This window comes from Motacilla alba, chromosome 22 (genome assembly GCF_015832195.1).
Source record: "Motacilla alba alba isolate MOTALB_02 chromosome 22, Motacilla_alba_V1.0_pri, whole genome shotgun sequence".
Classification (NCBI taxonomy): domain Eukaryota; kingdom Metazoa; phylum Chordata; class Aves; order Passeriformes; family Motacillidae; genus Motacilla; species Motacilla alba.
In genome coordinates this window covers 3,447,292-3,469,914 of record NC_052037.1, presented here as the reverse complement: position 1 = coordinate 3,469,914, position 22,623 = coordinate 3,447,292, and the positions used below count along the sequence as shown (strand labels likewise).

Genomic DNA, 22,623 nt, shown 5'->3' with positions numbered 1-22,623 from the left:
AGATGGTTCAGTTCTTTTTAGCTTTTTCTGCATTATCTCGCTGATGAGCTTTCAGAAGTGCCGTAACCCTTTAAGATCATTCTCCTTTCAGTTGGTTTCTTTCAAGAACCACGACTCCAGTCTCCAAGCAGCAGTTTGTTGCTGCGGGTTGCATTCAAACTCTTCCCTGCATACTGGGAGCACTTTGGTTCACCTCTCAAACAGAGCAAACCCGACAGTGTTGAACAGAGCAACTGTCCCCATGTCCACAGCGTGACACCTGGCTGTGGCACTGCAGATCCTGCAGGACAACTGTTCACAGAGCTCTGTGCTGCCAAAGGTTGATGCTCTTCAAAACAGCCAGGTTTCAAACCTGGTTTGGCTTGGCAATTCCCCCAAACCAAACCAGGTTGATGCTCCTCAAAACAGCCAGGTTTCAAACCTGGTTTGGCTTGGCAATTCCCCGAAACCAAACCAGGCTGATGCTCCTCAAAACAGCCAGGTTTCAAACCTGGTTTGGCTTGGCAATTCCCCCAAACCAAACCAAACCAAACCAAACCAAACCAAACCAAACCAAAGCAAACCAAACCAAACTTCTCTAATGGTAGGATTTGACAGTTTGTTGGTCAAGATTCTAAAAAAGACGTCACCTTGTTCATGGCTCCAACCAAGTGTGGCTGTCATCAAGTCAGCCCACACAAACTGAGGCTGGGCATTTTGTTGCTCCTTTTTAATGAACAACCAGTTAACAATTCAGCCTATTTGATCAAATAACGCTTTTTATAAACAGCTCGCCTTCTTGAAGACAACCTCGTGACAGCAGAAAAGCCTTTGGAAGGTTCTTGTGGCCACTGATATATGATATATATATATGTTTGTGTGGCTCGGGCCAGCCCCTGGACCACAGGAGGCTGAGGTTCTTTGCTGAGATTTTTCAGGCTTGTCACAGGGAAACTCAAGCGTGGATCACAGCCGTGCTGGAACTGTGCTTCCCTCTAGCGTTTCAGAGCTCGTGGAGAATGACAGAGCAGGATGGCATCCCAAGGATCCAGCGTGCTGCAGGGCAAGCCCAGCTGGGTAAAACGCCTCCTCCTCCTCCTCTTCAAGGCTCTCATTCGAGATGAAAGAGCAGCTGAAGGGGATGGAGGAAACTTCAAGCACACACTGCCAGTTTTAAAGGATGCGAGTCAAAAATGACAAACTGAAGCTGATAAAAACCAGGACCACACTTGGTTTTGGTCAGCCTTGGCAGAGAGGGATTTGCAGGGGGTGATTTCTGGAAAAGCTTCAAGTTTGTTCTTCTTTTTCTCTAATTGGAAATTCTGGATAAAAATTGACATGATCAAGAGATGTCAGAAGTGAATTCTGGATGGAAAAAAATTGACATGATCGAGAGATGTCAGAAGTGAATTCTCTTTCAGTGAAAAGGCCCCCAGGGAATCACACACTGCCAAGTGTCAGGGACAGCATTCACCACTCAAATGGAAGAAAAAAAAAATTTACACGCACAACTGACATCCAAAATGGCTCAACATAATTTATTTTTTTATGTTAAAATGTACAGAGTTCTTTTGAAAGTACTTGCTAGAAAGGGGAAAAAAAAGTGATATTACATACAAGGAGAGGAAGGGAGACCATCCAGCCAGGAGCATATGACATGGAGAATTACAAAGGCATCTAGGCACCCCCTTCCCCTTAGCTTACAAGTCACCATGAACAAAGTACAAAGAGGTTACAAAACAGGAAAAGCAAATATAAACAGACAGGAATAGACTCAGCTTCATTTGTACATGCGGCTTTTAGAGGCATCTGGAGCTCCTATTCACACACTCTAGAGATCTCTTTAAAGAGAATTTTATCTTTCTTAAAATAGTTTTTAATATTCTACAACAAAGATAAAAAATTTTAAAGATGGAATGAAATGAAAAAGCTCTTATTTTTAAAAGGCATCGAAGTCACTAACAGTGAGTTTTTTTTTTTAATTTCTTTTAGAAGATTACCCAAGTTATCTTGCTAAAAATACATTTTTTTTTTAAACAGAAGTGAAAAAATGGTAGGTACCAATATTACTGCGTTGGATAATTTCTTTTTATATATAGAAAAGAACTTTTTTTTTTTTCTACAATAGTTCTACAGTCACAAAGGTTTGTGGAAAAGGGAGCTGCCCAATTGATAAAAAAACCCATACAAAACCAAACCAAACATAAAGGCAAACAAACTAAATTCATGGCCCTCGTTTCAACAGCTTCTCCTCCTGTCTCAGGCCCACCCCCACCCCCAGGAAGCAGCGACACAGCTGAAGATCTAAGAAGAGAGGGCAGCACAGTGCGCTTTCTACACGGGTTATTTGGAACTGGAATAGTATATACAGAGAAATGGGGTCCTACACAGCCTTGTACATGCTCAAAACTAAACAGAAATAAAAAGTGGAAGTCCTTTGAATTCTGCCTTTTATGGTTAGCAGTTACTGGAGGAAAGTCCATTTTAGTGCATCTGAAGAAACCCCAACTTTTAGATTCTTTTGGTTTAAAAACAAAAGGAATTAGTCTTATTAATGTGTCTGCATTTCTACTTCACATACAATAAAAAAAAGAACTTTACATTAAAGGGTTGTCCCTTTTTGTATTGGGTGACATGCCAGCAGTGTAGCCAAAATGAATGTAAATTGGATTTTGCAGTAATAAACAGCAAAATCCTGCCGCCTAGATCCTGCTATGGTGTTGGGACGGTTTCACTGCTGAAAAAGAGGCTGATTCCCTTCTTTTCCCACACTGGATCAAACGTGTGGCTATTTCTACAAAACGGATATCGAACACAGCAAGAGAATCAGGAAAAACATCGCTGACCCCCCCAGAAAGCGGCACATTCAGCAACTTCCTAGCCCAGACCGGGAATGGGAGAGTGACAAGGACACCACGGGGCTCCCATCCCAGTCACCAAACGCACACTTTGTCTTCCAGGGTTTCCCGAGCCAAGAGATTAACTGGAAGCAGCTGCTTCCGAGCTCAGCCTGACTCAAAGGCTCAGAAGCAAAACCCTCAGCGTTCCCAAGGATGTACTAAAGCCGTCTGGGATCTCAGAGCTGTCACCAGAAGAGCCTGTGACCATTTTCTTGTCCTGACAGAGCATTCCCCACCCTGTCCTCTTCACCACTGCTGAAGGGATACAGAACAAGTTCTCTCTTGAGATGCCTGCAGCAGTTCAGTGCACCCGTGTGTTCACGTGCACGTCTGGGTGGCGAACGGGATCGTTTTAAAGTTACATTTTCAGCATAAAACATACAATTTCCATTAGCTCATCTACAAAAACACCAATGCGAATGGTTTATTGTTTACACTTAACTCCAAATTTTACCGAGGGTGAGGGAGTCAAGGAAAATTAAAGCTTTTTCCTGACTTGCAGAAATAAAGATTTTCCTTTATCCTCTTTGTCCCCTTCCAAATCTCCCAATAAGTGCCTCCTGCTAGAAGTAGGAAATGTTAGGTGGGGTTTAGAGGGAAGGGTTGTTATTCTTTGAGATGTCAAACATTTTACATGGCTGCAGCACTAGAAACTGCATACAGAGGGGCACAGGGGAGGGAAAAGGACATATATTGAAAAAAATTTAGGAAGATGATTTCACGTTACACATAGTCTGTCCACTTTGTCAGCAAAGTAAGGCTCTTTTTAAATTATGAGAAGATTTTGTGCATGTTTCCCCTCTAAAAAACATCTGTAAGTGATTTTAGCTGTAAAATGTTTGACGATTGTGAAGAAAAGAAAAAAAAAACAAACAAACAAAAATCAAAAAAATAAAGACCAGGCTTCCTAAAAAATAAAATAAACCAAAGAAAATCCCTCTAAATCTACAGCAATATTTTAACTGGAAAAAGGTCCATTTTCTCTGGTTCGTCAGTATAAAAGGTTCCTTTATTTATATTTATTTCAGTTTTTAGGATGCAAGTCGATCTTGCTCATCTTCTCATGTATGGTCCATTAAGAGACTGCTTGGGCACCCCAGCAGCATTCATGTAGCTGTGATGGGAGGGGCCAGTGTACATCATGTTTCCATGAGGATTTGGCTGCATAGGCTGCTGGGTATAGGCCTGGCTCCCCATCATTCCCATCTGCATCTGCATAGGATACTGTGCTGTCTGATTCATGTAGGCAGGATTGCTGTGGTAACTGCTGTTCATCATGGGCTGCGTCATCCTGTAGCTGTTCATGGCGTTCAGGTTCATATTCATGGAGTTGACGTTGTAGGGCGCGGTGGGCATCAGGTTGACCCCCATGTTCATGCCCCGCTGCACGGCCAAGGTCCGGGGCCCAGCCTGCATGGCCACGGCCGGGGGGCTGCGGCCGTAGAGCTGCTGCTGGTGCGCGCTGGCCGAGGGCAGGGGCGCCGACTTGGAGCGGATGGAAATGTGCCCCTTGACCGGCATCTGCCCCTGCAGCCTCTGCGTGTGGGGAATGCCGATGTTGGTGGCAGACATGTTGCACTGAAGCAGAGGAGACGTGAGGTTCATGGTGGTGGACGCCAGGTTTGGTGGGGGGGTCATAGTGGCTTGTGCTTGTGGGGTGCCGGCCAGGGGGTGAGAAGGAGCCAGCTGAGCCAGCCCTGTGTTGGAAAGAGAAACGCTGGTTGCATAGGAAGTCACAGCAGGAGAATGGCTATAAGGCATGGCATGAGGGTCCATAATGGTGTTCGTCAGCTGCTGCAACTTGGCTAAACTGAAGGTGGCTGATGGTTGTGAATAGCTCCCAGCACCAAAATCCCCTGGAATCCTCTCATAGATACTTATGTTACCAGTGCTGCCCGATTCAGGTATTTCCATGATCATAGGGGCCGGGGTGAAGCTGTTGTTCATGCTACACTGAGATAACGGAGGCTGCTGCTGGGGTGGAGGTGGGGGCTGCGGCTGCTGGGACTGAGGCTGCTGCTGCTGTGGCTGTGTTGTTGGTTGCTGGTTACTCGGGGGCCTTTCTACTACACAGCTCTGAGGTGACTTGATATTACAGTTTGCTGCAGGCTGGACACTGTTTTGCTGCATCATGCTGCAACTGCTGCCAATGTTTGCCATTTGCTGAGTGACAACACAACTGTTCTGAGTGAGGCTGCTAGAAGAAGACAGTCCTCCATACGAACAGCTGCTCTGGGAAGAGTTATTTCCACAAATGCTGCCTCCCATAGTGGAGTCATAGCTGCTGGGGTTTTCGTAATTCTCTGTAGTGCTCTCAATGCTGCCAAGGTCACTGAAGCCACTATCCACCACCTGCTGAGAGTGGTCCGATACTGAAGGCACATCCATCATGGGGCTGGTCTCCATGTTCTGCATAGAGGGTGCTGACAGGGATCCTTGTTCAGGACTGATCTGTGTGTAACTGCTCTCCAGAGCAGGCACATTTGGGCTGCTGACAGAACGCACAGACTGGCTGGGGTGGGACTGAACAGAGGATATTGGACTGTTGTGTTCTGAGGCCTGGCAATCTTCAACCATTGATATCTGAGGATCCTCCTCAGTCTGGGTATAACTCTGCAAAGTCTGACAAGCTGCAAGAGTTTCTTCACAGTCCTGGTAAGCTACATCATGCTCATTGCTTTCCTCCTGTGTCAAGGACTGGACTGCTTGAACAGTTTCAAGATCTAGTTCACTATGGGGAATCTCCTCCTCTTCCTTTAATTCAATTAACCCCTCTTTATTACTTTGCTCTTCTTCGTGATCATCTTCAGACGCAGGGACATGCTCTGAGCCCACTGATGTCTCATTGGAAGCCTGCTCTTCCTCAGAATCTGCCTCTGCTTCATCTTTTTCTTTTGCATCTTCTCTACTGCTTGGGATGCTTGTTTCTAAAAAACATTCTTGCACCTGAGGCTCCTCCTTCACCCCTTCCTTAACAGGCTGTTCCTCCAATTCTTTTTTCTTCAAAGACTCTGGATGACCATCATCTTCATCATCAGCATCATGATCTTCGTTTTGATTTGTCACTACTGCAACTTCCTCTTCTTCCTCGTGGTCATGTTCAGGTTCATCTAATTCTTGCTGCTCTTCTTCTGATTGCCTCTGCTCTTCTAAAATCCGTGGCTTCTCCTCTACTTCCTCTTCTATCTCAGGTTCTTTTGCTTCTGGCACTGGACTGCTGTTGCTGTCCACAGGAGAAACTGCTCTCACTTCACTGCTGGCTATGTCTTCCTCTTCTCCCTCTCCTACCTCTTCTGCTTCCATATTCACATCTTCCTCTTTCCTTTCCTCAGCGAGAGGCAGGTCCTTCTGCTCAACACATTCTTCTTTATCTGAAATTTTGGCCTTACGCCCTGGTTTTGAATTAGCCACCACTTCATCAACTGTTTCATCCTGAGCTGACAGTGGCACCTCCTCCCGGTTCAGTTTAAAGCCTGGTTTTCGGCCAGGTCTCTTCTTCCAGTGGACTGGTTTTCGGCTTTTCCCTTTTGGCCATCCCTTCTTCTTTTTCACAGGTGTGGAAGTATCTGGCTCAAGTGAAGGATCTTTTGCTTCGCTGTTCCTCAGCATAGATAACGGTTTCAAGGGTGGGTTACCTGAAAACACAAATTGAAAGACACTGTTCAAACGTTTCTGTCTGACCTAAGCATTCATGGAAGCCTTCCCAAGCATGTCCAACACGTTTACCAACTTCAATATTAGCTTAGAAATTTATTAGAATGTATTTATTAGCTGAGAAATATTAGTTTAGAAGGATCAGGGTCTGCTCATTAGCAGCGTGTGGCACATTACATTTTCTAAGAACATCAATGTTTTAAAGACTTTCCATGCTCAAAGCTCTGAGCCTTTAATACACAATTCAAATTGAGCTCTAAGCTAGGTAATAAAGTCCTGAAAAGACAAATTTTATTTATAAAGTATGTTCACAAATGAACGTGTTGTAGCACACAGGAACACATGAAGTTGCAATAAAAGCATGTTTCATTTAGATCTGTGCATCTGCTTAAGAAAGGAAATAACTTCACATTTTTTATAGCCTTATGCTTTTTAATGCCAATAGAAATACACAGATGCCTGGATTTGGCAGGTACTTTTTTTAATTGAAGAAATCATTAACAGGAAGCTGAATTTCTCTTTCATTTCTTATTTGTTGAAGAAAGACTTGCATTTCAGTGACTTTCCAAACACTAGGTTCAGAGCTTATATAGCCAGAAAGGAATGTGATCTCTTACTGAGAACTTACTGAACAGTATAAGGCATTCCCTGAATTCATTTTGGTTTGAACCTGTCAATCAGCACATTTTATACAACTGTAAAAAGCTGAATTGCTCTTGCCCTTTGCTCAGACAGGCATTTACTTTAAATACCTCCCCCTCCAGTGATAAGCATTCTGAAAAAAATTCTGGGTATTAAAAAACGAAAACTGAATTTAAAAATCAATAACTCCGTATCTCATCCAAAAATAAGGATTTGGAATGTGCATAAAGAAAAGGTCTGCCACAGTCAGCCAGCCTATTGTTGTACAGGAAGAAGGTAACACTATTTTCACAGCATTCAGTAAAGCATGAACACCTCAACCCTTAGAAATAAAACCCACTCTTAAAAACCCATCACTATTTCTCTTCCCTGTCTTGCACATCCTGTAGCTACCACAGAGGATTAGATTTCCCACATTCACAGTAAAACTTACACGTAGAACTAGGAAAAGCAAAATAACACAGCTCAGCCATTACCAAGCTCCACCTTCCCCTACACAACCCTACTCAAACTGCACAGATTTGGTAGACTACAGAGAAATAAATCTTGGTTTTGACACCACAGAACACCTCCTGTCTTCCAGAATGCCTAACTCTTACTAAAAACTGGCCTCAAATCACCACCCTGCCCTATCCATTCTCACTGCTGTCCTGACAGAAATCAGAACCCACCCAAATTTTCATCAGACACCATTCAAGAAACTGCAGTGTTGCATTTCAGGGAAATCTTAAAACACTTTCAATGCATTGCCTCGGCTAGACATGAAGTTCTCAGCAGAAAAATCTGGCCCCTAGTCAGAAAGTTATAAAAAGAAAAGAAAAAAAATCACAAGCAGGTTTCTGTAGTGATGGGAAAACCTCCAAAATTTTTTCTAAGATTCCTATAAACATTTCTACCTCACAGTTACGATTAAAATGGTCTAAATCTGAACCATTTGTTAATTGCTGCAACACTGTATTTTTGACTTGTCATAAGGTAGTGCTGTCCCTCTCACCCAGGCTAATTTTTTATCAAAATAAAAAGGCAGCTGTCCACGATGAACATGTTTAGGTAACTGACAGCACACTGGATTTTCTTTAAAAGCCATTACAGTTGTAATATGTATATGCAAAGGCATCTGCACTGAAGGCAAAAGCAGTCAGCAGGTACTGTGTGATGTCAGAAGCAGCAATACCCTAAAATAATATGGTCACTACTTCATTCCTTCAGGGGTTTTGACTAATTTGCAGAAGTTCAGGGGGAAAAAAAAGCAACAGAAATGAGACAAGGGAGCAGAAAGCACTAAATGACAACTATTTATACAGTAGGTGAGCCAGAAATTTATCACTGTAGTATAAAATGGGTGTGAGTTAAAACAGTGGCTTTCCAAGAATAATTTTTGATACCTGGCCACTTAAAGGACTAATTCTAGTCTGAAAAAGATGGTTAAAAATCACCGATTTATTTTTTAAAAGAACACGTGTGAGTGGAATCTCTAAAGGGGGATTCCACTGCATCTCCAGCAGAAAACATTCAGAAGAGCACAAATGGAAAAGACCTAACCCAACTGATCTAATGGATCTGTCTCTGACTCCATAGTCTTATTAATGGTGCTGGAGTAGCACAAAATTAATTAATGACTAATCTAATCACAACAGAATTTTAAAAAACCAATGGTGTAAGATGACTGTGCATGTATTCCCACCAAGCAGACTTATGCTGTCTGCACGTTTGCACTAAATCTACACAGTTATAGGCTACAGCAAGGATTTAAGAGGAACTGATGCTAAATAGAAGCAAACCTGGCTATTATTGTATTCATGCTTTCAGAATTAAAGTACTTTGAAAGAAAAATTCTTCTCTGGTAACCACAGCCTAATTGAAAGTCATCAATTAATGAGGCAACAATTTTTTCTTGTGGGATAATGGCAGCATACTTGCGTTAATTTTTATTTTGCTGACTGCTTTGCACTGTGCAGCCCATCAAAACAACAGGACATCTAAGAAAGAAGATTGCTAATGGAGTGTCTGAATGACAGATGTGGCTTCTGAATTGTCAGCGGGCTCTAAGCAACCCGTCACAACCAAATCATTTTGTTTTATGAACTGAAGGTTCAGAGAACTTTAGGGAGATAGGAGAAGCCGAGAGGGTGAACATGCGAGGTGATGAAGAAGAGGATGTCAGAAGAGGCAATTTAATATTTCCCTTTGTTGTGGAAAATTGGGGGCTTGCCAGTTCATTTCCGTTTCATTTCTGTGAGTGGCTCTGCTGCATAGGTTCTTCCACAATCACAGACACTAATTCCATTAGGAAAGCTGAATCAAAAGGATGGCCTGGGATCAGGTCACTGCCAGTAAGAAAGTTAAATGTATGCACCATGTTTTCATAAAACTAGGGAATGTCTGAGGCTAGTTTGCTAATTTATGCCTAACCTACATTTCAGCTGGAAGTTACAAGCCAAAGGAAGCAGCTGGTTTTGTCATGAGCTGTTATCAACCAACACAATCTATCAAACTTGCATTAGTGTACCACCATACATACCATTATTGTCATCAGACTCCTCCTCATCTCTGGACTTCCTCTTAGAAGAGGGTCTGTGCCTGAGTGTGTCTGCTTGGGCTAAGTGCTGAAAGTATCCACTGGATGAAAGCTCGCTCTCCTCCTCTTCATCCTCCTCCTCCTCCTCTTCCTCCTCCTCAATCTCAAATGTGGGCTCTAATTGAGGCATTGGTCGTTCGGAGTCTGAGTCCTCAAAGGGTTCATCCAGCACTTCCGTGGTTTCTGAGATGGTTTCAGTGACAACGCTGCTGTTGTGGTGCTTGCGCTTGCGGACCCGCCTCTTCCGATGAAGAATTGGCTTCTGAGAGTGGGAAGAGAGAAGATATTTTACCGTGTGCAGTAGAAACGAAACACCAGATAAACACAAAACATGAACAGCAGAGAGCTCCCTTCTAGAATCCAGAATTCACTAGAAATATTGTCTGGCACCTGCCACTAGTTAGAATTTAAACAGCTGAAGCTAAGAGCCCATCCATAACAGCTGGAACTTTAAACACACTACAAACCAGATGTGAATAGCTTAGAATAAGGTGCAAAAATGATACAGTAGAGAACTTTTTAGTGAAGAAAGCATTTGCTTAGACACACTGATAGAATTCACATCTCCATGTGAATTTCCAAGACTTTACACTCTGATTTCAGTTGTTTAGAGAGCATTTGTGTTTTGCAAGCTTCTTTCCTAAGTAGGACTGTATCTGTTTCTATTTTGCACGACTGAGAAAAACTTCAATAACTAATTAGAAAAAAAAAAATCAAAAGCACAAGATCGAGGCTAGACTCAAAACCCCTCAAACTCCTACCTCAGATTCACCAAAATCACTAGAAAAAGTCAGCAGGAAGTACCCTGCATAGAAAGCTCTGGAACATTGAACATGTGCTCCCTGTACACTTAACACAGACCTTGTGACCTGCAGCATCCTTCAGAAAGTCCAAACACGCAGACAAAACTGACTGGGTAACAGTCAAAAAGAACAAGAAATAAGGCACACACCTTTCGTTTCAACGTTGGCTTGGTGAGAACAGGTGGAGAGCTGGATCGAGGACTCACAGGCTCATCATCTTCCTCTTCACTGCTCTCACTAAAACACCTCACAAGTGCCCTGTCGCCGTCACTGTAGCGCCGGGGTAATCTGTCACAGTCCTCTGGGAATCTACATTTCAGTGGCTCTGTGTTCTTTTTCAACTGGCCCCTCCACCTCTCCATAGCTTCGCTGTGCTGCCGATGGGGAATCGCGGATTTTTCACCTTTGCCGTACTGTCCCTGGGAAGCTGCAGATTTTTCTTCTGCTTCAGCATACCGGCCTCTGGAGGCTGGAGATTTCTCCTCACATTCCCCACATCTTCCTTGCAAGGCCACCGACTTCTCCTCACAGTCAGTGCAGCGGCCTCGTGAGGCTGCTGACTTTTCCTCACACTCGCTGCACCGTGCACTGGGAACTGCTGTTTTTTCCTCCATGGGCAATGCTGGCTCCTTCTCACAAAAGGGCTCATGGAGTTTTTTGCTCTTGCGGTTCCATCGACCTCTTCGTGATGGCTGACTGTTTGCAGGAAGACTATCCAGGGAAAAAATGTGCTTGTTTGGTCGTGCAGAATTGGCTGGAGCAACAATGTCTGGCTTTTTTTCACTCTCTGTTGGTGAGTAAGGCTCTTGCTCTTTCTTCTCCCATGACACAGATTTTACCATCTGATTGAAATAAAAACAAATAGATTTCACACTTCTGATTTCAGCACAAACGTCTATCCTCAATTTAATTCCACTTAAGTGTTTGAGAAAAAAGCCAGCAAAGTTTAACAAAAGTGACTTTCAAAAATCCAGGATTAAAAAAAGATTTGACCTCTAAGAGATTAATGTAGTGCTAATTGCTACTCCTTTCCTCAGAGGTGATAATATACCTCACTTAGCTCCCCAACAAGTCACTTCAGTCAACCATTCAGTGGTGTGCCAGAATGCTGACTTCACCTTGCTACATCCCAACACAGTATTTATGCAATTTTCAAGAAAAAAGTGAGAAAAAAACTTGAAGCTACTTGTCCATTAAAACGCACCATTAGTTTAATGTAAATACAGTAACAGCAGATAATTTGCCTCTTAGTATTCTACTCAGGGCTCACCACCTGATGCAAGAGTGCAACCCCTTCAAGGACTGCCCTCTAGACTATGCCTTGATGCTTTCTCGAGTTTTATTTTCTAATCTGAAAGCATAAAGATACATCAACTAACCACAACTGCATTGCTTTTTCTGATTGTGACAAATGTGCAAGCTTCACTTTTGAAATTTCGTCAGCGCTGCCTCCAAAAGCATGAAGTATAAACAGAAATAAGAGATTCACTCTTACACTGGTCTCTGGATCCTTTTCTTTCTGCTTTTGTGGCTCTTCATTTTCCCCGTCCTCTGTTTCCTCTTCTTCATCTTCAGAGACAACGGAGTTGGAAACTATGACAGGCGTCCAACGCAGGCACTCTGCATCCACGTCGATGGGTCGGACGTTGGTTCTGAGCTTTGCCATGTGCTCCTGGATGAGCTTCTCACGACGAATGATCACAAACCTGAACAGCAGCAACACTCTGATCAGTAACAGCTGACACACCGTACATGTTGCCACGTGGAACGGATATATTACAGAAAATATATTTCTCTCAGTCATTGCTGCCACAAGTAACTTCAGAGAGAACAGAAACTCATTAAAATAGTACAATTTGCAGTGCCATCTGACTACCAGACAAAGCATCTCACATTTGAGGCAACGTTTAAATTCTTTCCACTTCTTGTTGCTGGTGAAGCCATTATCCTTCCATGGGCAAGATTCAGCTGCAGAGTATCATTTTTATTATGGACAAGGGGTTTACCATTAGGGGAATGGGCAATATAAGGTGACAGCTACTGAAGAGAAATAAAAGGACTGCTCAAGAAAAGCTGCAGTCCCACTACCATAATTCATTTTGTTTAAGGGTCTGAGAGAAATATCACAGGTTAAAGGTATACTGTGAGATGAGAACATAAAACTATTCTCAAGTTTTCCAAGTAAGTTTCAACTTTAACACAATAGAATACAACCCCCCTCACCAATGCTATGTCTGGAACAAGACTAATTCCCAGTATTTCACCTGACTTGTGGCTGAGCAAGCAGGCTACCTCTATTCTATACCAACACACTTCACCTCTCCCAGTGATCTGTCCCACTCTTCAAGCATTCCATGTCAATCCACACAGTTTATGGCACTTTTGAAACACAGGGAAAAGCAGGGAACCAAGTGTCTGCTCATTTACTGAAAACAGGAGCAGATCTTCCTCTAGAGAAGGGAAGTTACTGTTCTTTGCTCTATTTGTGAGTGTATTAGCCTGATTTGGCTGAGGGATACCAAGAAAACATGACCAAGAAACCAACTTGCTCTCTCTCACAGCAGCAAATTACTCAAAATTCCACATCTGCAGTGCTACACAGCTGGACATCTGAACCAGCTTTGGCACCGAATGATTCCTGCACTGCACACGAGTACCACAGTCTCAGTATTTGGACACCGAAGTCTTTAGTAAAATCAAGTTTATTAGATGTGACTTGTCTTCAAACACCATTAAATGTCAATGAAAGGCATCTGAAGGGATTTGGGATTACAATGAGAGTCCTGTACTCACTGATCACTACGGAAGTCAAGCATTCGTAGGTGATGCAGAGTGGAAGTGATATCTTGAGGGCAGATTCCAGTCAGCTTACTCAATTTCTTGATGCTTAATTGCTTGTCACGTTGATGATAAAGGCACTCCAATATGACACTTTTCCAATAAGCCATGTATGACAGGCGCCCCAGGTCTGACAGGGGCTTCTCTGGTGATCCCGCCTGACCCTCACGCTTTGAAAGCAAATAGCCTAAAAGACACAGAAGAAAAAAGTTTCAAAATATTAGCTTGTTTCCACCCTCACTTCTACAAAGGCCTCATATAAGAGCTTAGTGCTGCCTACGAGATGTAGGTGACAACTCTGAAGGATGAGTTGTGGGGCCAGTTTTTGATTTGCTTGTTTAAACTCCAGTGATTCAGTGATTGAGTAAGACATCTCTGAACTCTGCTGCCATCACACACTGACTACAGGGAATGCCACGAGATGGCAGCAGGTGTCTACCTAGAAATTACACCAAGCCTGAAGCACAACCGCAACTGCAATTTTGGAAATGACAGAGGAAAAACACACTCTTAAAACTAACACGACTAATAATTGTCTTGAAAATTCTCTACTGTCAAACTTCAGGACCATACTGGAGAGTACCAAGCTCTATTTGCAGAGTTTCATTAATTTAAGCCTGTGATACACTGCACAGGTTCAATAAAGGCCACGGGGTTATATTCTACCCCGTGAGACAGAGGGGGATGGATGAGAGCAGATGACCAAGGTGCCTTCTCACTGCTCTTCTACCATAACCTGCATGTGTTGATTTCTCAAGCTACATCCTTGAGTTCTTTTGCTTCGCCAGTATTTTCAGGAGAAACAAAACTTATCTACAAAAGACATCATTTTGATTTAATTCTACCAATTGAGTTTTCCTCTGAACTCCAAAATTTCTATGTCCACAGGGAGGGCTGTTATCTGAGTATTCAGAGCTTAAGTATGTCTGGTTTTATTGCTCCCAAAATTAAATTAAAATGTGAGACAGTTTTGCTTATTCACCTAATCAAGCTGCTGAAGATTTCCACAGTCCTACAGCTGGCTTTCTGTGTAAGGAACTACATGCACAAGACAAGCTTCTGCTATAAAATTCACTATACTGCCACATGCCTTTAGTTTCTACCTTAAGCTGCTGACACAGAAAACACTGTAATTAAAGGGAAAATGATCAATTTGTCTTTAGAGCTGAAGTTCCAACAAAAAGAGTAAATGGTGAAGTTCAGATAATTTTGTGAGCTTTAGAAGCCTTTGTCCTAGGCGTATTATTTTGTCCTGAGATGTGTTTTATTTTGAAAAATATCTGCTTCTACTGTTAAGTCCTGTAAAATATGAAAAGACAGACTGAAAAAAGTAAAGAAAAAGTTCCTTACTGAAGTCAATTAGGAACCTTCCATAGCCCTTACGCTGGTATTGTGGAAGAATCATTATACAGGAAACATTGTACTTCTGTTGGCAGTGTTTTTCCTGTTGGAAAAAAAAGCATTATTGAAAAAACAGATGAGTAAGAAATCGTGTAAGATCCTCAGGAAGAGTGCCCAAGTAGTTCTAGATCAAAAAGTGAGATAGGAAGCCACAGCCAAAGTTTCTTAGGAACCATAAAGCCAAGGAAAGACTTTGAAGAGACAATATTTAAGCTCTACCATCACTTCAGGTAAGAAAAGCAGAAAGAATGAAAACTTGGCATAAGCTTTTGCTTAGATAGTATACAGTGAAGAACATGGGCTGCAGAGAAGGTAAATTCTAAGAAGAAATCTGAAGGCAGCTAAGCTCATTGCAAAAGATTGCAATATTCCAGTGCTTCTTTAAATGTTACAAGCATAACATACCAAAATCTAGTCTCATATCTGCTGTTCTGAACACTAAAGAAAAAGCTTCAAATAAAATTAATTTAAAATAATTGAAATAATTAAGGATAAAAACCTTAAGAAAAGTTCTACCTGAAATCTTGGCCGTGTTCCCTCAAAAAAAAAAAAAATAAAACAAAACAAAAGGCTTCAAATCATTGCAAAGTTGTTTGGAAAACAATGTTTATATAGAAGGAAAGGTGAGATAAACAGAATTACCATGCAGCTCTAGCTCACTAATAGAATCTCCACCAAGAGCAGGAAGTAATTTGAAAAGCTTTTTTAGCCACTAAGCTGCAATATAAGATCCTTAGCAAGTATATGCTGTTCAATATCACAGGAAATTTGGGGTTACTCACTGGTGGTCTCTGAATGCAACATAAATAAAACCTGGCTGCAACAGATGTCTGTACCTGTATTACAAAATTTATTATACAAAATGCAAGAGCCTAAATTACAACAATTTAAAGAATCCAAAGCAGCACTGCTCATCACACCAAACAACTCATACCCAAATACTTACCTTGGAAAAGTAGCCAACAAGGTGACAGCCCTTAACATCATTCTGTGTCAGCACGTAGAAAAGAAATGGCTCCACGTCATAATAGAGAGTCTTGTGATCCAAGAAGAGTTTAGCTAACAAGCACAAATTCTGGCAGTAGATGGTGCTGACATTGCCATCAACCTTAGGGACATGAGGAAAAGTTCTGTCACTCCATCTGCTGTTATGTAAGGACAGGTTTCACCCAAGTATCCCTGTGCATTTGAAATGTCCTAATGTGAGAGAACACTTCTCTGTCACAGGTAGCAGCACAAAGGATTTAAAACTTCCACAGAACAGAGGCTGTGACCAAGTCACTGCTACACTCAACAGCTTAAGAGACAACTTAATTTTTGTAAAATAAAACCCCCAGATTTTTACAAAGTGAGTCTTCTGTGTTTTACAGATGAATAATCTATACACAAGGTCAGTTCCTACTGGCTGCTTGCTTGTCTTCACTCCTGGAAACTCAGGAGTTTCAATGTTTCAAGGATGATGATGTTGAGGACTATGAAAAATTCATCACATGATTAGGTGTTGAGGACCCTAATTTATAGCTAAGAGCTAGCAGCTTCCTTTTCTAACTTACCTCAAAGACTGATATATTATTTTTTCTGTAAATTTCATTGGCTGGAGGATGAAACCACCCACATTTTTTCATATGCTGTTGGAGAATAGTTCTGCTTTTCATGTATTTTAGACAGAATTCACAAAGGTACAACTTCGGTAGCCTGTAAGCAAAGATAAAGAAAGAACAGAGACTGAAGACAGAGACTTTTGTATAAACTTCCTCACTCCTGTCAACAGAGAGCTTGATGAAAACAAACCCAATATACACTCACCTTGTGTGTGTGCTAATGAGGGCAAAACCTCATTACCACAGCTAAAGTCATGACACTTATGCTGTAACAAATGCATATTAAAACATGCCTTTAATGCCCTGCATAATTACATTTACATTATTAAGTTATGCCAGGAGAAATGTATTAAAATCCTAGGAAAAAAAACCAGCAACCCCTCCCAGTTTTGCACTAATGATGCAAGGATGGATGAGATAAAGAGTTCCTATTCCCTTCTGCTCCTCATGGTCACAGACAACATCCCAGCTGATGTACACATCCTTGAGTGATGGTCACATCACCCCCTACCCATCTGCTTTACAACTGTTTTACATACTACACTGACATCAACAGCTGGAATGCAAGTATCCCAAAATTCTTGTGATTTAATTCCGTTTATATACTGTAGCTTCAGCAGGAATGTCTGTACAGCTAGAATAATTCCTCATGACAGACCACATGTTCTCATTAAATGGCAGAATAAAGAGTTTCACTTGGTTTTCTTCCTCTAGCTATAGCCCTTACAAGTCATTCCTCTTTCTGAATAAAGTTCAAAGAGATTGCAGTTGAGACAATTTGCAAAGTTCTTAAGCAAGAGAACAACAGAGCAACTATACGTGCAGCACAGCAGAGAAATAGTTCAGACACCAAAATGTGGGAACCACCAGATTTCTATGCCTGCTGGAGCACAGCTTTGCCATAAACACTGAGAAAGAACAAAGAAGAGTCTTACCTTGAGTATTCCTGTGGATATGGGGAGGAGTACCAGGTCTGGATTTCGTATTTGCCAAATTCTATAACAGAAGGGCAGCGGACTTGTGGATCAGGAGGCCCAGTCACCCCTACTTTCTATGCAAGGGGAAAAAAACCCTTGTTTTTTTTTCATGAATTTCCAAGTGAAAGACTTTTAAGATTAAATAAATGAAAACATTTTTATCTAGACAGTCCATCCTGCTCAAACTCACTGGTAATTAGGAAGATGCAGATGTTGCTCTCTGACACTAAAAATCAGTACCAGTCACACTTCAAGCAACCATGTGATTCACAAAAAGCAAGAATTATTGAACATTATCATACCATCTATCTCCACTACCATCCACAGTGTTGCACGTCATAGTTTTAAATACAAATTAGTAGAAAGTGAAGTTTAACACAATCTTTTTTGAGTCTTCTTGTAATTTTTTTACTTGTTGTTTCAATAGTGAAGAACAGAAACATAAACTGCTCTTGAGGTTAAAAACTGGAATATGAAAGTATTTCACATCACACATCAGTGTCTTCCCAGCTCTGAGACGAGATGGACTACTGTGAGTGTAGCAGCTACCAAGCCAAAATTCAGGATGTGACAAGCTCCTTATCACCACAAGTGCTGAAGAATTAAAGAAAAGCCTCACATTTATTAGAAAATAGAGTATTTTAGACTACTTATTTACTTACAACCTTTATTTCCCCTGTATATTTTATAGCAACTAAAAATAAGGATACTAAATGGTCTTCTTTCAAAGAAGAAAATGCTTTCTCAGCTCATGAAGATTTTATCTCAAAAGACTGGCACTCACAGAATGACAGAAATCCAAGTATTCCCACTAGCCTTGCATTAGAACATGAACCACCTGGACTGCAGTTACTAACAAATGAAACACTTCATGCAGGAGGTCAGCAACTAACGTGAAGAGTAGCAGTGAATTAACTATATGCAAATTTATGCTAGCAGGATGAGACAGCTATACCCAGGACAAAGGGTTAGTGTTTGAGGTACCATCCCAAATTAAGAGCTTGCTGAGCTTCCTAAGTGGGGCTGGTATTGGCAAATTCACCTCAGGATCTAATCTTAGGCATCTGTATTTCCTGGAGCTCTAGATGAAAAGGAACAGCAACATCTGTTGGTAAACATCCATCAGGGTGTACACAGACACAAACAGCAGTGGTCTGTCCTGTTCCATCAGGAGTTAAAGGATCTAGGAAAAGAATGCTTCAAGTACTCAGAGACTGCTAGCAAACCACCCTAAATTTTATTGTTTTTATAGTCCACATGTTTTACCAGCTATTTAAGAGCTCTGGGAGGACTGAAGCCACAGGGCCCAAGGTTTTTTAGCCACTTTAACCTCTCACACTCTTATGCTCACTTTTCTATTATCCTTCAGCTCTCCTGAGGTCAGTTCTCCATCACTCTCAAGCAGCAGAAATCAAGCACATTAGCTTCTGAGACAGACTGACTCCTCTGAAGTCTGTATTTCTTCTTATTTTGTTGTTGGGGTGGTGGTTTTAGATGTGTTTAAATTTCTTTTACAGATTTGGTACTTACTGCTAGACACTGAAAATTTAACTTTACCTGCAGTGCTTGTTCCTGAATATCTCGAAACAACTCCATGTCTTTTTCATTCAAGACATCCTGGCCTCCAAAAAAACGCTCCTCAGTTTCTTGTTTTCCATCCCAGCCATCCTGATTGTCTGTAAATGAAAGAGAAAATTGTCTTCACATACATTTCCAAAAAGTATTTGCTTTTAGTGCAGTGACAAACAACATCTGGCTGCATGCACACACCGTGCCAGGTTTTCTTGATGGGATTTTCTATTCAGATTTGGGACCACAAAGAAGAACAGGTTCTGGATTTGGGATCATGTAAGCAGTACTGTCCTACATTTAAGCAGGTCCAAATGTCACCACCTAGATATTCATAGCACCATGAAGGCATAAATGGCTTGCCACTAAGGCTGTTTTTCACAAACAAGGATCACAAGTATTTAAAGGCAAAAACCAAAAAGTTTGGTAAAACCAAAAACAGGACACCTACATTTGTCACCTTAGAAATACCCCTTCAACAAAAACAAACAAAAAACCCAACAAAACCCTCTAGACACTTCACCTCACTCCCAAAGCATTAAGTCACATTGCTGTTCTTCCAGCACCAGGGGGTAACTATCCTAAAGCTGTAAACAGAGTGTTTTATGGTGGAATATTTCCCAATGCCTGCTTAGGAACAATTCAGGACCATCCAACAAAACTGTAAATATCTGAATACAGAAATTAAATAAAGGTCCAGGCATAGGAAAGCAAATAAACCAAGGAAAGCAGAACTGCATTCCTAAGGGAAGGGACAGTTTTCAGCATGAAGATGTCAAGCTGCACAAACAGGCTCCTCTATGGCTGAGAAAATGAACATTTACATGCATCCATAGACTGGAAACTCCCGGGTCTGTCAGATTGGTTTGAGTGATCTATTTTCCATTTCATACTTCTGCCTTGCTGCTCTTAATTTTTATGAACCACTGCCTATGTTATTTCTTTCAAATGTGACATTATTTAGCCCATTTCCTAGACTGCCTGCAAATGCCTCCTTACCAGTGGGCATCCTACCTCACTGTAACCATTTAACCTCTCCTAAGACCTTGCCATCATATATAAAGAGGCTAAAGTCTCTAGGATCACTTCTTTTCCAGCTCAAATTCTACCTCAATGCACCAAAGATAAGTGCATTCCAGGGTTAACTTTCAGCTCAAAGTTTCCAGCCTCTAACAATTCCATTCAACATCCTAGCCTTGGAACATTTGCTTGGTATGCAGGATACTTACATTGGCAGGGTGAAAAATCTTTACCTGTGGGCCATTCTGAAGTGCTCGATTTCCTGGTACCCTTTTTCCTGATCCTATACTGCTGAGAATAATCTACCACTTCTCCTCGAGCTTTTCGTCCATCAGGGGAGGGAGTGAAGAATTTAGTAAGGCCATCTATAAGCCCTTTGGTTTTCTTGTTAAACTTCAAGGTGTTGCTGCCATCTCTGCAGAAGTCCAAGACATCTGTCTGCTCCAGGAATCCTCCTTCTGATGATGCTGACTGGCTGGACAGAGCCATCTTACGCTTCCGACCCCGGCCAGGACCAGCGCGAACTTTGCTGAAAGGACCTTTTGATCTGAAGGGTGAGAAAGGGAAAAATATACTCAAAAGATAGGGTAAGGTGGCCAACCATCTTCTCTACCTATTTATCAACCACACAGAACCTCAGCTGAGGAATTTAATAATATGGGAGTCATCAAGAGTCTGTGTACCCTAGAGGAGCCAGGATTTAAACATCTCAGCAGAAGGTGCTGTACTATTTTTCTCCACTCTGAACATTATGTCAAACTAATTTGAGTGTGAACAATAGATTTTCACCAAATTTAACACATTAGATTGTAAAATCGGTAACCAGAACAAATAAATTGCACAGAAGGCTTCGATTTATGCAATCATTAAACATTTACACTTGGCATTTGCCATAGTTTTTGTACTGATAGGAAATTGTTGTAAAAGTTCCACAGGAAGTTAAGTGCCTGTTAAAAGAACCTCCACCACTGATGGCCACCTTAGCTGAAAGCAGCCTTGCTCTCCAACCAGCTGCCATCTTTAGGACTGTAAACTTGAAAACTCTGTTGAAATTGAAGTATTTAAAAGGTGTGTGGATGTGGCCCAGGGATATGGGCAGTGGTGAACACAGGGGCGTTGGGTTAATGGTTGGACTCAGTGATCTTCCAGGTCTTTTCCAACTTGATGATCCCACGATTCTATGAGATAGCTGAGTATTCAGCACTTCTCAGAAGGAGTGTCCTAGACTGACTGACTATTTTTAGCCACAGTCTTTTCAGGCACAGAGGACAGAAAGAGGCAGCTGTTTCCCAAGAAGACAAACTACACACCTTTGCACAACTCTGATATATTTTGCAAGTGAAATGATGGAACAAAGGCTAAAACATTGAGTCAATGATGAAACAAGAGTTGAAAGAGACAGAACAGTAGAAGCAGATGGCTGGTTTTCCTTTTGCTCCTCTGAATTACACTGAGAGCTCTTCTATGCAAAGTTATTGTACTGACTGAAAAAAAAACCCATTTAATAGACACACTCCCTCTGTGTTTTTAGAAGCATTAAATTTTGTAAGGTTGTTTTCCAGAACATCCTCTGGTGCTATTGGTTAGAATCAACTGCTGGTTCAACTGCTTTTTCTGGCTGATCTGATGTCCCTAACACACATTCTTGTGACATGCTCCTTCACTGTTTTGCACCCTGAAGAGTCCAGAGTGCTGCATCACAATCTTAATTCAAGGAAATTGCTTTGGCTGAACAGTTCTCCAAAGAATTCTTGCCTACCCAAATCCAATTCCCTGACAACTAGCTAGCTGCCCCACAACAACCATAACAAGGCTGAAGCAACACAGCCAGTCTCAGCACAACAGAGCTCTCCCCAAATGCAGAAAATTTGTGGAATGGAAGCAGAAAGGGGCCAAATATTTTCTGGCAGTGTCAGATTAAATATATGTCAAACAATCTCATATGCTTTATTGTGATTATTTAATTTCTTTCAACAACAGAAAGGGTTCTTGGGAAATGCAAAGCAAGGCAATTATGCTGGAAGGAGCCATCCAGCAAAAGAGATTACATGAACAGCAAAATTTGTCTGTGACCATAAGGAATAGTCCAAAAATTAATAGTAAATTACTACAAAGAGTAAAAATCTTGGCCCAAAGAAGCACTAAGGTTACTTCCAGTCTTTCACAGCCCTTTTCAGAAAATCTGTAATGAACAGCTCTTACCTGTAAAAGAAAACTTCTCACAAAGTAGACTAGAGACTTTAGGAATACCCCCTGTCCTACAGAATCTCACATCTTACTCCTCCTGGTAGAGACTTACGTTGTGTTTTGATTCTTTAACCTGTTCTTAGGACGTCCTATTGGGTTAGCATAGCGTCTTTTTATCTGCGCTGCCTTCTTCTGTAAAAGCTTTCTTCCTTTCTTCCGTGGTCGACATATTTGACATATCCACATACCTAAAAGACACGAGTCTCCATCACTGAATGCAGAAAGACATTTATAGAGGCCAAAAGGGGGAAATACAGTCCAGAGGCCTTCTGAGATTAGGGGTAGGAACAGTACCAAAGGCACTGATTATCACACAAACGTGTCAGGAGAATTGTATGTATGCTTCAACAATCTCAACTCAAGCCCTGTTAACATTCCCCAGCCCCCAAAGAGTTCCAAAGACAAAGAAGTCTC

The 22,623-nt window shown here is 41.6% G+C and overlaps 1 protein-coding gene across 1 annotated transcript in view; it reads right to left on the bottom strand.

Annotated features, from left to right (window-relative positions):
- Positions 1 to 1,490: 1,490 nt before the first annotated feature.
- Positions 1,491 to 22,623, bottom strand: part of KAT6A (lysine acetyltransferase 6A) — a 34,917-nt gene continuing 13,784 nt past the window's right edge. Inside the window, exons 7-18 of the mRNA XM_038160124.1 lie at positions 22,262 to 22,397; positions 20,196 to 20,509; positions 18,931 to 19,049; positions 17,332 to 17,447; positions 16,349 to 16,490; positions 15,742 to 15,903; positions 14,745 to 14,838; positions 13,350 to 13,581; positions 12,052 to 12,262; positions 10,706 to 11,398; positions 9,697 to 10,015; positions 1,491 to 6,514 (exon numbers count right to left, since the gene is read on the bottom strand). Coding sequence (XP_038016052.1) covers positions 3,933 to 6,514; positions 9,697 to 10,015; positions 10,706 to 11,398; positions 12,052 to 12,262; positions 13,350 to 13,581; positions 14,745 to 14,838; positions 15,742 to 15,903; positions 16,349 to 16,490; positions 17,332 to 17,447; positions 18,931 to 19,049; positions 20,196 to 20,509; positions 22,262 to 22,397 — 5,120 coding nt within the window. The 3' untranslated portion in view covers positions 1,491 to 3,932. The remainder of the gene's footprint in view (positions 6,515 to 9,696; positions 10,016 to 10,705; positions 11,399 to 12,051; positions 12,263 to 13,349; positions 13,582 to 14,744; positions 14,839 to 15,741; positions 15,904 to 16,348; positions 16,491 to 17,331; positions 17,448 to 18,930; positions 19,050 to 20,195; positions 20,510 to 22,261; positions 22,398 to 22,623) is intronic.